This window comes from Rhineura floridana, chromosome 1 (genome assembly GCF_030035675.1).
Source record: "Rhineura floridana isolate rRhiFlo1 chromosome 1, rRhiFlo1.hap2, whole genome shotgun sequence".
NCBI lineage: Eukaryota > Metazoa > Chordata > Lepidosauria > Squamata > Rhineuridae > Rhineura > Rhineura floridana.
Genome location: NC_084480.1, coordinates 1056051 through 1068379, shown reverse-complemented (window position 1 = coordinate 1068379; position 12329 = coordinate 1056051). Strand labels below are relative to the sequence as shown.

At 50.9% G+C, this 12329-nt stretch overlaps 1 protein-coding gene across 4 annotated transcripts in view; it reads left to right on the top strand.

The window, feature by feature from the left end:
* Positions 1-12329, top strand: part of RUSC2 (RUN and SH3 domain containing 2) — a 64550-nt gene that overhangs the window by 41087 nt on the left and 11134 nt on the right. For all 4 annotated transcript variants that reach the window (XR_009760817.1, XM_061612670.1, XM_061612661.1 and 1 more), the window contains 3 exons: positions 1089-1232; positions 3671-3747; positions 5944-6118. Coding sequence is in view for 3 of the 4 variants with exons in the window: in XM_061612670.1 (XP_061468654.1) it covers positions 1089-1232; positions 3671-3747; positions 5944-6118 (396 nt within the window). In the remaining variant the exon portion in view is untranslated. The remainder of the gene's footprint in view (positions 1-1088; positions 1233-3670; positions 3748-5943; positions 6119-12329) is intronic.

Below are 12329 nucleotides of genomic sequence, written 5' to 3'. Positions count from 1 at the left end.
GTAAATTAGCATATTTCCACAGGGCAATGAGCAGCCTTGGAACTGGGAGGGCGGAGGAGGAGTTTACCCCTTTTCTCCCTGCTATGGCTCTCCTCTCAGAAGCTGCTGTTTGCATTTCAAGGGAACCTTCAGAGTTTTGCGCACACCATGGACTGCGAAAAAGACAAATAATTGGGTGTTAGAACAAATTAAACCAGAACTATCACTAGAAGCCAAAATGATGAAACTGAGGTTATCATACTTTGGACACATCATGAGAAGACACAAATCACTAGAAAAGATAATAATGCTTGGAAAAACAGAAGGGAGTAGAAAAAGAGGAAGGCCAAACAAGAGATGGATTGATTCCGTAAAGGAAGCCACAGACCTGATCTTACAGGATCTGAACAGGATGGTTTACAACAGATGCTCTTGGAGGTCACTGATTCATAGGGATGCCGTAAGTAGTAATCCACTTGAAGGCACAAAAGCGCAACAACATGAGCCTTGAGGCTATCATCCCAAGTCTGCATGGAAGCCCTTTCCTGGATACTCAGAAGTTCTTATCCCCCCTGCCCTCCTGGAACACTCTCAAAAATATCTGAACGTTGTGTGCTGTATATTCTTCACCTTTGCCTCACTCATCTTTGATAAGGCTGTGCTTTAACCAGTGTGTGTGCAGGGGAAACAGACATGTTGGATCAGTCTTGTGTGTCTTTCTCCACGTGAGAGTGACATGGTGAGGCCTCCTCAGGTGGATTTGGCTGCAGGGAAGTAGCATCTGTGCCAGGCCCTGAGGGGGTGGCCTAGAGAGACCCCCCTTCCCCGCCCCCAGCCTCTGGCCCTGCCTGAGCAGGTCCACTTGGGGGAAGCAGGTGTCCCTCCCGCCATCATCTCCCCAGTGGCCTTCTGAGCGTGGAGCGGCTTTCCTCCCTTCTCCCCCAAAGCACCATTCCGCTTTGGGGGAGCTGCGGCTGCAGAGCAGGACCAGCCAGCCCACTTGCGCAGGGACAGCCCCCTCCAGACCCACAGCCAAAGCCGCCGCCTCTGCCACCACTACCGCCATGCCGGAGGAGCTGGCTCTAACAGCCCCCCACTTCTCCCTGCAGGACATTGGCTGAAGCAGCCGCAGCTCAACTACACCGACTTCTACCCGGACTATTTCTCCTTGGCAGAAAAGCCCCCAGCCGAATTCTGCCTCTCCCCAGATGGCAACACGGAGTCCATCTCCATTGATCTGCTACAGAAGAAGGGTAAGTCGCTTGCTGGGCTGCATCGGGGGGGGGGGGCGTTGGAAGGCACTCCATTTCCCCCTTCAGCCAGTCAGGGCTGGGCGAGAGGGAGCTGGGTTGCGGGTACGGGGCTTTTGCTGTGTAGGCACTTCACAAAGTCATCAGGGCGGAGCAGGTCCAGCCTGGCTCCAGGAGAGCCACCAGCCTTGGTTTTTCCAGAATGGGGAGCCCAGAGAGAGAGAGAGGAGGGGGGAGTACGGTGCCCCCGACGGCTGTAGTTGGGAGAGGACGGGTGCTCCTCACCCATGCAGGCTCATTTGCAGTGCCCACACAGTGTTGTTGGCGTCAAAATACCACCCCTATTTTTCCACCAGTTAATCTGCGTTGACCCTTTCTACAGAACATCTGGTACGTTAAAAAAGCCTGTAGCCAATAATGATCCCTGGACGCTTTGTTTTCGGTATGGAGCTCCCATCTGGAAGCCCCCCAGGAGAGGACTGGGGGGGGCAAGGAGCAGGGAATGAAAGAGCAGCATTTGCTCTGCCTTGGATGGGCTTCTTCCCCTGCCCTCCTCCATCCATCCCCTGCCCACTCTTCCTGTCTCCTTCCTGCCACCGGAGAGCCTTGCTGCTGGAGATGCCTGCCGGGCAGAATCTGGGAACCTTCTGCTTCCAAAGCCTGTGCCCTTCCACTGACTTGGGGCCCCGTAAGGGGCAATGTGAGGGCTGAGCCATGAGTTGCCAGGGGCACTGATGGGCCTGCAGAACTCTCCCCGGTTCTCGTAGGGTCCTTCCCTGCCCCCCGCCCCGCCAGCTGAAATAGGGCTTGCAAGAAACCTCTTTGATACAGCAGAAGGCTTTTTATCAAGCCTCATAATGGCACGGGTGATTTTGAGGGATGGGGTGGGGGTCACAGCTGGGGAGGGGCAAGCTGCAGCCAGCATGTGGTGCCCACAGCAGTTCCTCTGGGTTGCAAATGTCCCTTGGGTTAAGCCAAAGGCTAGGGTGGAAAAGTGGGCTCTGAGGAGAATACGAAGGCATTTTCTGGCCTTTAATTGATTTGTGTCTGCATTTTATCTTAAGTCGCTTTGAGACTGTTTCTGTATGAAGTGACAAAGAGATTTAACAGTAATAATGCCATTGAGGAGAGAGAGAAAGTGAGCGCTCCCTAGCCAGGCAGGTGCCAAAGAGCAAGGTTTCAGGCCAGAGGAGTGGGCAAGCAAAAGAGTGAGTTTTGACTGCTCTTTAGAGCAGACAGACTTGGATTGGCTCCTCTGGGTGTGCCCCCAGGCCTGACTTGCCCTGTAGTAGGGAAGGTTGTTCTCTTGGGAGCAGGCAGTGTCCCTGCCTGGACCCAGAGGCCTTTGGGTGGGGCAGCTGGGGGAACGAGATGTGACCTGAGCTGGTCCGGATGTCTTTTTTCTTTCCTTCAGTGCAGCCCTGGGGGTTGGGAATGGGGTCAAGGGGCTCTCGGGGGTGGATCTCGCCCTTTCTTCCCATCCCATTTTCCTGACCAAAATCAAACATGCCTGAAGTTGCGACTAGACTTTGCAGGGGCGAGTGGGAGAGGCAGGTCCCTGCATGGCCCCAGTTTGCGTCTCCCCTGTGCAGTGTCTGGCAACTCTGGGGAAATGGCATTTGTGCGCAGGGATGAGGGTGGGGAGAGTAAGCCTATGGGGGCTTCCATCTGGTTCCTTCCCCAGACACCTTCTTTAAGGGAAAGAAAAAGACTTTGGAGAATCCATTCATGGATCATCTCTAGTTTGCCCCAGTGGCACACCTGCATGTTCTGGATTGCAGCAGACGTACTCGGACGCTGAAGCTCTTAAACACTAAAAACAGGTTTGGGGGCCAAGCTTTGCCCCAAATCTGGACTCGTGGCCTCCTTTAGCCACGTGTTGGGGGCTACACGCTGGCATTGCTAAGAGTAGGCTGGCTGGCTGGCCAGCTGGCCATTTCCTGGCCATCTCTACTGCAGGAGAAAAAAGGGGGGGGAATCCCCAAGATGCTGGAGAAAGGAATTCTTGAAATGAAAATCCAAATAGGTTTTATTAAAAGAAAGCCCACCGCGTTTCAGCCATTTAGTGGCTTGGCCTTCGTCAGGGGATGAACAGGTCTAACAAGTTTATCTTCCAAGCCACTAAATGGCCGAAATGCGGTGGGCTTTCTTTTTAATAAAACCTATTTGGATTTTCATTTCAAGAATTCCTTTTTCCAGCATCTTGGGGATTCCCCCCTCTTTCTTCTCCTGCTTATGCTTGGATGCTTACCACCTCCTTGCCCTCTCTACTGCAGAAACAGGGCAGTAAGTCGCTCTTGTTCCTGGAGCTGCAGAAGAGCTTGAAGTGGGCCAGGGAAGGGCTCCCTGGAGCTTCCTCTGCCAGGTTTGCAGTTTGGGCAGTGTGACTGATGCATCCATCGCGAGCGCTCTCACCCTCACCCTGTTTTTTGGTCTTCAAGGTCTGGTCAAGGCAATCAATATGGCTGTGGACCTGATTGTGGCGCATTTTGGGACCAGCCGAGACCCTGGAGTGAAGGTGAGGCTGTGCACTTCTGCCGCCCCCTCCCCATTTTCCCTCTTTCTCACCTTGGCTCTAGATCATGAGTTTTCTCCTGGAGCAGCCTGTGGGTTCACCCAAGAGCAGGCCCTTCGCCGGAACGTCCCTCTAAGACCCCATTATCGCCACTGCCCCACGACCCGCTGGCACCTCGAGCAGCCCCTTCAGGGCCCCTTCGGGTTTTAAGGAGCAGAGCAGTCGGCAGGGGGGGAGGAGTCACAGGAATGCCACAGCGTTTGGCAGGTTGGGGGTCTTCTCTCAAAGAGGGGCTCTTTGGGGCAGGATCTTGACCACCACTCCTCCGGGAGAAGCCTTCCTTGCAGCAGTCCTCCTGGGCAAAGCATGTGAGGCAGCACTGGCCAGAAGAGGGATCTCCTGAATCCCCTGCCTTCGGCCTAACCTGGGGGTGGGTGGGGGGCAGGAATGGAGGCAGAATTGCAGAAGCTGGAAAAGGAATCGTTGTGCCACTCTTCCACCCATGGGCATTTGCCTGAGCCCTGAGGACTGGCACACGCTGCCAGTGGGAGATGCACCTTGGGGCCCAAGGGATCTCTTTCCCAGAAACCGGCGTGTTTGGTAAGTGAGCCATCCCTGTTCCCGGAAAGGCCCGAGAGAGCAGAGTGACCTGCCCTGTTCCTCAGGCTGCCCAGGAGGTTTATGTCTCGTTTTTTATAGTCATCCTGAAGACTGACTGCCAGGGCATATCACAGGCCTGAGTGTCTGTTCACCCTTCGGAGCTGAAGGCTTCTCAAGTTTGCTCTGGGGCCAGTTCAAGGCTGGCTATTTTTATCTTACAACTGTATCATGCCTTTATCAGGGTTATCATGCTTTGGACACATAATGAGAAGGCATGATTCCCTAGAGACAACAATCCTGGGAAAAACAGAAGGGAGTAGAAAAAGAGGAAGGCCAAACAAGAGATGGATTGATTCCATACAGGAAGCCACACACCTGAACTTACAAGATGTGAACAGGGTGGTTCATGACAGATGCTGTTGGAGGTCACTGATTCATAGGGTCGCCATAAGTCATAATCGACTCGAAGGCACATAACAACAACAACATATCATCCCTTATCTTGTGGGGACGGGAACAATGACTGAAGGCAGCTTACAAAGAACAATGATTTAAAAGTAAGCCAACCAAACAGCTCTGGAGCAGGGAGAACCAAGTGCAGAGGCCATCATTTGCCCTTGACTCATTGTGTGGCCTTGGCCAAGTCACTTCTCAGTCTCAAGGGAAATGACAGTGACCTGCTTTACAGGGGTGTTGTGTATAACACACCTGGGAAAACAAAAAAAATGTCCTAGAGCACATAAACATAGTGGGAGCGGATTCCTCACCCCTGAAATGTGAGTGTGAGCCTCAGCAGCTGCTCTGGAGCCGGGCCAGACTTGCCTATCCACCAAGTCCCCATGACAACTAGCCTAGCCTGCCTCCCCTCCACCTGCCTGCTTCTTGATTCTTTTTACATGGCGATGCCTTGTGGGGATTGAACCCAAGGCCTTCGCCTGCATGCCAAGCAGGGGCACTCCAGCGCTTCCCTGGAAAGAGCACCAAAACTCCCCTGGGCTTCTACTGGGAGGAAGGCCTACTCGATGGCCTACAAGGCCCCTTCCAACTCTATGATTCTAAGGGCGGGATGTAAATCAATAAATGCATAAATAAAACCAGCATGGCAGGCAAGCATCTTCCAGGCACAGGCTTCCAGTTGCTGTTGGGGGGGAGGGCACATCCCCTCCTCTCAGTGGTTGTGCCGCTCATGAGACTTCCTTCCCCCCCCCCGTGGGTGAGCCCATGCCCCCTGCTGCCAGCCTCTGATGGCGCCACTGTCCAGATGCCTTCCCTAAGCTCTTAGGCTGCTGCAAGGAGGAAGGGCAAGGAGGGCCCCACTCCCCCTACCGAGGCTCCAGAAAGGCCACTGGATAAGGAGGATCTGGGTCCCAGCAGCACTGCAGGCTGTTGCCCAAACGGCCCCCCGAGCCCCCCCCCCCAATGACACGATCTGGGTATGGAGTCAAATGCTTTGATTTGGATTCCTGCATTGCACAGGGGGTTGGACTTGATGGCCTTATAGGCCCCTTCCAACTCTACTATTCTATGATTCTATAAGAGGGCAGAGGCAGGCCCGGCACCCCCGGCTCCAACTCATTCTCTCCCCCGCCTTGTTTGCAGGCCAAACTGGGGAACAGCTCCGTCAGCCCCAACGTGGGGCACCTTGTCCTGAAGTACCTGTGCCCAGCCATCCAGGACGTGCTCAGCGACGGGCTCAAGGCCTACGTGCTGGACGTCATCATCGGCCAGAGGCGGAACATCCCCTGGAGCATGGTGGAGGCTTCCACCCAGCTGGGTAGGAAGCACTTTGCTTTTGTGGAGTTCCTCAGTTGTGCCCCTACACACACACAGAGTTGCCCTTTCTCTCTCTCACACACACATACACAGTCTCCCTTTGTCTCTCTCACACACACACACACACACACACACCTGTCTTCCTCCCACGCACAAACACCCCCCCTCACTACACCTCTTGGGGCTGACCTGATAAGCTAACTGCCAGACCTGCAGGGCTGCTCATTATGCAAGAACGTAAAATCTTCTTTGTTTTTAAAGTGAAACACAGCTAAAGGCCTAGGCCGTTATCCACCCACTAGCCGTGATGGCTACGCTCTGCCGCCACAGTCAGCGTGCCTCCGAAGGCCAGTTGCTGGAAACCGCAGGAGAGGAGTGGGTTGTTGCGCTCAGGCGCTTCTTTCAGGCTTACCAGAAGAGGCATCTGGCTGGCTGCTGTGAGGAACAGGATGCTTGTCTAGAGGGCCCCTTGGGCTTGATCTGGCAGGCGCTTCTTGCTTCCTTATGGGCTAAACCAAGATGATGTCAGCTCTTTGCTGAGACAGCAGTGTCAGTGGGGGTGCAGGCAGGTCTGGATATTCCTTGGTAATTGCCAGGCCGTACGTCCTCAGCTGGCAGCTTGGCTATAAATCTGCCAGGCTAGCAAGGAGGAAGCAAGATAAGGGCAGAGGCCGTTCAAAGCTTACGTGCCAAGCCAGAAATCCAGAAGAGACGTCAGTGAAGGTCCGGGTCTAGTTTGCCGAGAGATCAGTCCAAGTCAAGGTTCAGGGGATAGGAAGACACACAGTGGTCACGCCTGACGTTGTAGTCAGCAACAAGCTGAAGCCAAGGTTTGACTTTTAAGGAGCAGGTTTGTCAGCAGGTGTGAGCCCTCAGCGTTTTGGCCTTAAGTGGACAGGCCTGCCCCTCTTCTGCCTGACCTTCTGCTGTCTACGTTCTGCAGGTGAGGGGGGAGTATCCTGTTCCCTGTCTGCGTCTGGCTGAAGGGCTTCAGCTGTGTCTGGGGTGCTCTGCAGCTGAGGGGGAGAAGGAGCTGGGTTCTCAGGAGTTTCCTCCGTTTCTCCTTCTGGGTCTGCTGCTGTTACTCCCGAGTCATCCTCGTCTGATGAGTCCTCCGAAGGGGCCATGACAGATGAGGCTGGAGTAAGAGACGCTGGGCTCTAAACCACAAGTGGTGCTGGTGCTAAGAGCCAGGCAGTGCATTCTGCAGCTGGTTCAGCCAGAGAGCACGTTGCCCAGGGTGGCAAGTTAACAGACAGAGGGCAAGGCCAGATTTAAGCCCCTTTCTGCAGCTGTCTTGGATCATTTGTGAAGCTGCTCACGAGCAAGAGCTGGCATTGGCCAGAGTCTCTGGGGAGAGGCTGAGTGGGATGGGTTATCTGTGGTGGAAAGCCAGGCATCGGCCGTGCTTTGTCGGCACAGACTTGATTGGGGTCAGTCAGAGACGCCAGGCTTCTTGAAGGCAGAGTGGCCACCGTCTCCCTCACTAGTCACATGTAAAAGGGCCAAATTAAAATAAGTGGGGCTTTGGGCGGGGCAGAGGGGCGGAGAGACCCTGAATGTCAATCTCCTCCATGTGATCCCAAACAAGAAGGCCTTAACAGCGCTTCTTGCACACTAATTAGAGGTTTTTATTACAATCAAGAGGTATATCAATTTTGTTAAATAAAATAAATAAACAAAGATGGCCAGGCCTTTGTTTTGGTGACTCACTGTAAGAGGGAGGTGTAGCGCCCTTCCCTGGCTCTCCCTGTCGGGTTCCTACCTGCTCGTGGTTACTGCCTGTCTCTAGGCACCACCAGGGACTCCACCAGTCCGGACCGCACTCTCTTATGGTTTACCTATCCGCTCTAGCACAGATCTCAACAGATCCCCCTGCTAGGCAACCACCAGTAACGTCCCAATACTAGTATTCCCAGAGACTCTGAATACTGGTATTGTTATTCTCTTCACCGCTGCCACCATTTGTTACAGTTCCCCTTCAGCCTTGGTCATTACCTTACCCTCCCTTCTGGTCTGTGAAACCCCAGCCAAGGATCAGGCCTTTGGTAAACCAAATTAAGTATTTATTACAGATAACAAAGCTAACAAGATTAACAAGATTTCTTCTTAAGGCACATAAGCATATGGTTTTACTCAATACTAATCCGAACTCCACCTCCCTCCTGGCAAACAACTCTCTAAACCCCACCAACCAACCCACTCGGTTCTCTTCTCCCCCCCTGATTCCACTCTCACTCTTCCTTTTATACATTCAGCCATTTTAAACACTCAGCCAATCATCTCGCATTCTGCTGCCCATTCACTCCCCCTCCTCTTTCACTCCACTTACCATGTATCTTCTAAAACAACAACACTTACCATATATACACTAATATATAGGAACATCACATTTCCCCCCCCTTAAAACAACGGCAGAGTATTATTCCTGTTCCAGGATTTATACGTCGCGTTAACAAATAAAAGTCTCTATGGGGAAAATGTCTTTCTTTGTTCCTCAGTCTGGTCACGTCACTGCAGTCCCAGCCACTTGCCTGGAAAGTCCATCGGCCAGTACATTGTCCTTGCCTTTGATGAACTGGAAGTCCACTTGATAGTCCTGTAGGGCCCAGGACCACCTCTGCAGCATAGTGTTATGGTTTTTCATAGTCTGCAACCATAACAAGGCCCGATGATCCGTAGTCACTGTGAATCTTCGTCCCCACACGTATGGGCGCAACTTGTTCAGTCCCCACATGACCGCTAGGCACTCCTTCTGGACCGACGAATAGTTTTTCTCCCTCGGCGTCAGCTTGCGACTCAGGTACGCCACTGGATGTCTGGTGCCTTCTCTCTCCTGTAGCAAGATGACTCCCAGCGCCAGGTCCTACGCATCTGTAGCCACGATGAATGGTTTCTCATAGTCTGGTGCTATTAATATGGGTCCTTGGCACAAGGCTTACTTCAGTAGATCAAAAGCCTTCTGACATTCATCCGTCCATACCACACGCTCAGAACACTTCTTTGTTAATTCATGCAAGGGGGTTGCTATTTCCACAAAATTTCTCACAAACTTCCTATAAAATCCAGCCACACCCAGAAATGCCCTTACTTGTTTTTTGGTTAAGGGGATCGGCCACGCTTGTATTGCCTCCACCTTGCTCCATAAGGGGGTGATTTTCCCACTCCCCACCTTATGTCCTAAATAGATTACTTCCTTTAGTCCAAACTGGCATTTCTTAGCTTTTATTGTGAGGCCTGCTTTTCTTAAGGCCTCCAATACTGTTGTCAGGTGTTGGACATGCTCAGGCACCGACTTGCTAAAAATGGCTACGTCATCGATATAGGCCACTGCAAAATCTGACATGCCTCGCAACACAGTATTGATTAGCCTCTGAAATGAACTTGGTGAGTTCCTTAGTCCCATGGGTAAGGTCACAAACTCATATAACCCATCTGGTGTACTGAAGGCAGTTTTGGCTCTGGATTGCTCGTCTAGTTCCATTTGCCAAAATCCTTTACAGAGATCTAGTGTAGAGATAATGGTTGCTGCCCCCAATAACTCTAACATTGCGTCTACCCTAGGCATAGGATACGCATCTGGGACAGTAATTTTATTGACTAGCCGATAATCAATGCAAAACCTTGTCGTTCCATCTTTTTTCGGAACCAGGACAATACTTGAGGCCCAGGGACTGATGGATTCCCTGATCACTCCTAATTGCAGCATATCTTCCACCTCCTTTTTGATCTCATTCAAAACTTTCCCATTCACACGGTACGGAACAGATCTGATTGGGGCATGATCTCCAGTATCAATGGAATGTATAACTATACTGGTTCGGCCAGGTTTGTTGCTAAAGAGATTCCTATAGGTTTTCAAAACTCTCAGAATCTCTTCTTTTACTTCCTCCTCTACCTCCTCTGACCATTCCACTTGATCTACCCCTCCTTTGTCTTTGCTTTCCTGTACCAAATCTGGTTCAGGCCCACTTCCCTCAGGGAATAAGGTAACTTGCAGCACCTTTGCATCCCTGGTATGGTAAGGCTTTAACATATTTACATGAACCACTTTGCTTTTGTTTAATTGGTCTGTGGTGATTACATATGTCACTGTGTCAAGCCTTTCTCTGATGGTATATGGTCCTTCCCAGTTAGCCTGTAATTTGTCATGTTTCCTGAGTATGAACGCCATAACCATATCTCCCACATCATACACACGTTCTCTGGCTGTTCTGTCATACCAGTAACTTTGCTTCTCCTGTGCATGACTCAAATTCTCTTTCACCACTTCCATCATTTGTTTCACTGGTTCACATTCATCCTTTCTCTCAGCAGGCATCCACAGTCCATATAAAATCCCATTCTCACACACAACTTGATTCCTCAGTTTGTCAGTGAAAGGAATCTGTTGGGTCAGGGCTTGTTCCTTTATCTGCTTCAAACTTATATCTTTTTGCAGCTCTTCCCTGAATTGATCTGCTTCTTCCCCAGAGACCACTTGATACAGTTTGTCTCCTTCAGCAGGCCTGCTAGTGGTTGCTATGGTGACCTGAGGCTGGTTAACAGATTCCACCCTGTTTGTTTCAGCCCCCCTTAATATGGCTTCTTTTTCTTTGCCAAGTTGCTGTCTGGTCACTACGTAGATCTTTCCTTGGGCACCCATTACATCCCTTCCCAGTATTACTGGTTCTTGTTGCTGGGCATTAATGCCTACTTTATATCGGCCCTCTCGGCCTCTCCAAGTCATATCCACCAGGGCCACAGGCAAACTTTCTGGTTGACCTCTCACTCCTTGGATAGTCACAGTTTCCTGAGGTAATATTACCTCAGATTTTATTAAATCTGGCCTCAGTAATGTCTGAGCGGCACCAGTATCAAGCAATGCCCAATAATTTGCCCCTTGTACACTCACTTCCTCTCTCAGACTTGAATCAAGGTCTGTTACTTCTGTCCAGTTTATCTGGCAGAACTGAACCTTTTTCGCTGTTTCTAAAGCCTTGGGCTCTGTTTTCACTGTCCTTGTCTGAGCAGGATTACTAATGGGGTTGGCAACCTCACATTGAAAACGTAGGTGCCCCGGTCTACCACATTTGTAGCATAATTTCTCCTCACTTTTAGGGTACACAGATCCACTCTGGGGTGTCCTGTGCCCTTCAGATTTTTATGGAGGACTCACTCGCTGTGGTACCACATCCCTTCTGCCAGCACTATATGGTCTGGGTTTAAACTCTCTTGATGTTTTCCCCACCCAGCCAGTTCTATTGGAGGCGAAGTGATCCGCCATCTCTGCGGCCTCCTGCACAGATGTAGGGGAACGGTCTTTGACCAGGAGCCTTATTTCTGGTGGTAACTGATGGTATAATTGATCCAGTATCATGAGGCTTTTCACCTCTTCCACTGACTGAGCTTTGGCACTACTCATCCACTTTCCAAATATATCCATCAACTTTGCTCCCAGTTCCACAAAAGACCTCCCTGTCTGTATCTGGCAATTTCTGAAAAGCTTTCTAAAATAATCAGGCCCCAGTCTGAATCTTTTAAACACTGCTTCTTTGAATTCAGCATAGGTGACGGGCCTGTCTGAGGGGAAATATTGGTATACCTCAGCCAATTCCCCTTTAATCAGATTTGATAAATACTGCATGTATTTATCTTCAGGTAGCCCCCACAACTGAGCTGCTTTTTCAAAGGTGCTGAGGTAAATTTGAGGATCTTGACCAGGCTCATAGACAGCAAAGTCCTTTGGAGTAATTTTTATTTTTGCTCCATCTCTGTCCTTTCTTGTTTCATCAGAATGAAACTTCTCTCTTTCAAATTTTAACTTTTCTACTTGTAATTCGGCATCCACTGCTCGTTGCTTCTCCCTCTCCTCAAACCCCATTCTCATTCTCTCAGTTTCCATCTTCAACTTCTCAGCTTCCATCCTCAATCTCTCAGCTTCCAACTCTCGCTGTTTATCTTTTTCCTCAGCCTCAAAGACCCGCTGCTTTTCTTTCTCATCAGCCTCCCTCCTCAATCTCTCAGCTTCCAACTCCCTCTGCTTGTCTTTTTCCTCAGCCTCCCATCTTAACTTCTCTCTCAAGTACTCTATATAAGCGGGATTGCTTAAATATCCTTCTGGGGTCTCTTCCCTGACAGGTTGTTTTTGCTGGGCAGTTGCAAATCCTATAAGTGCTACCCTCAATTCATCTACCCCTTTACCCTCGTGAGGTAAATTGAATGTTATGCAC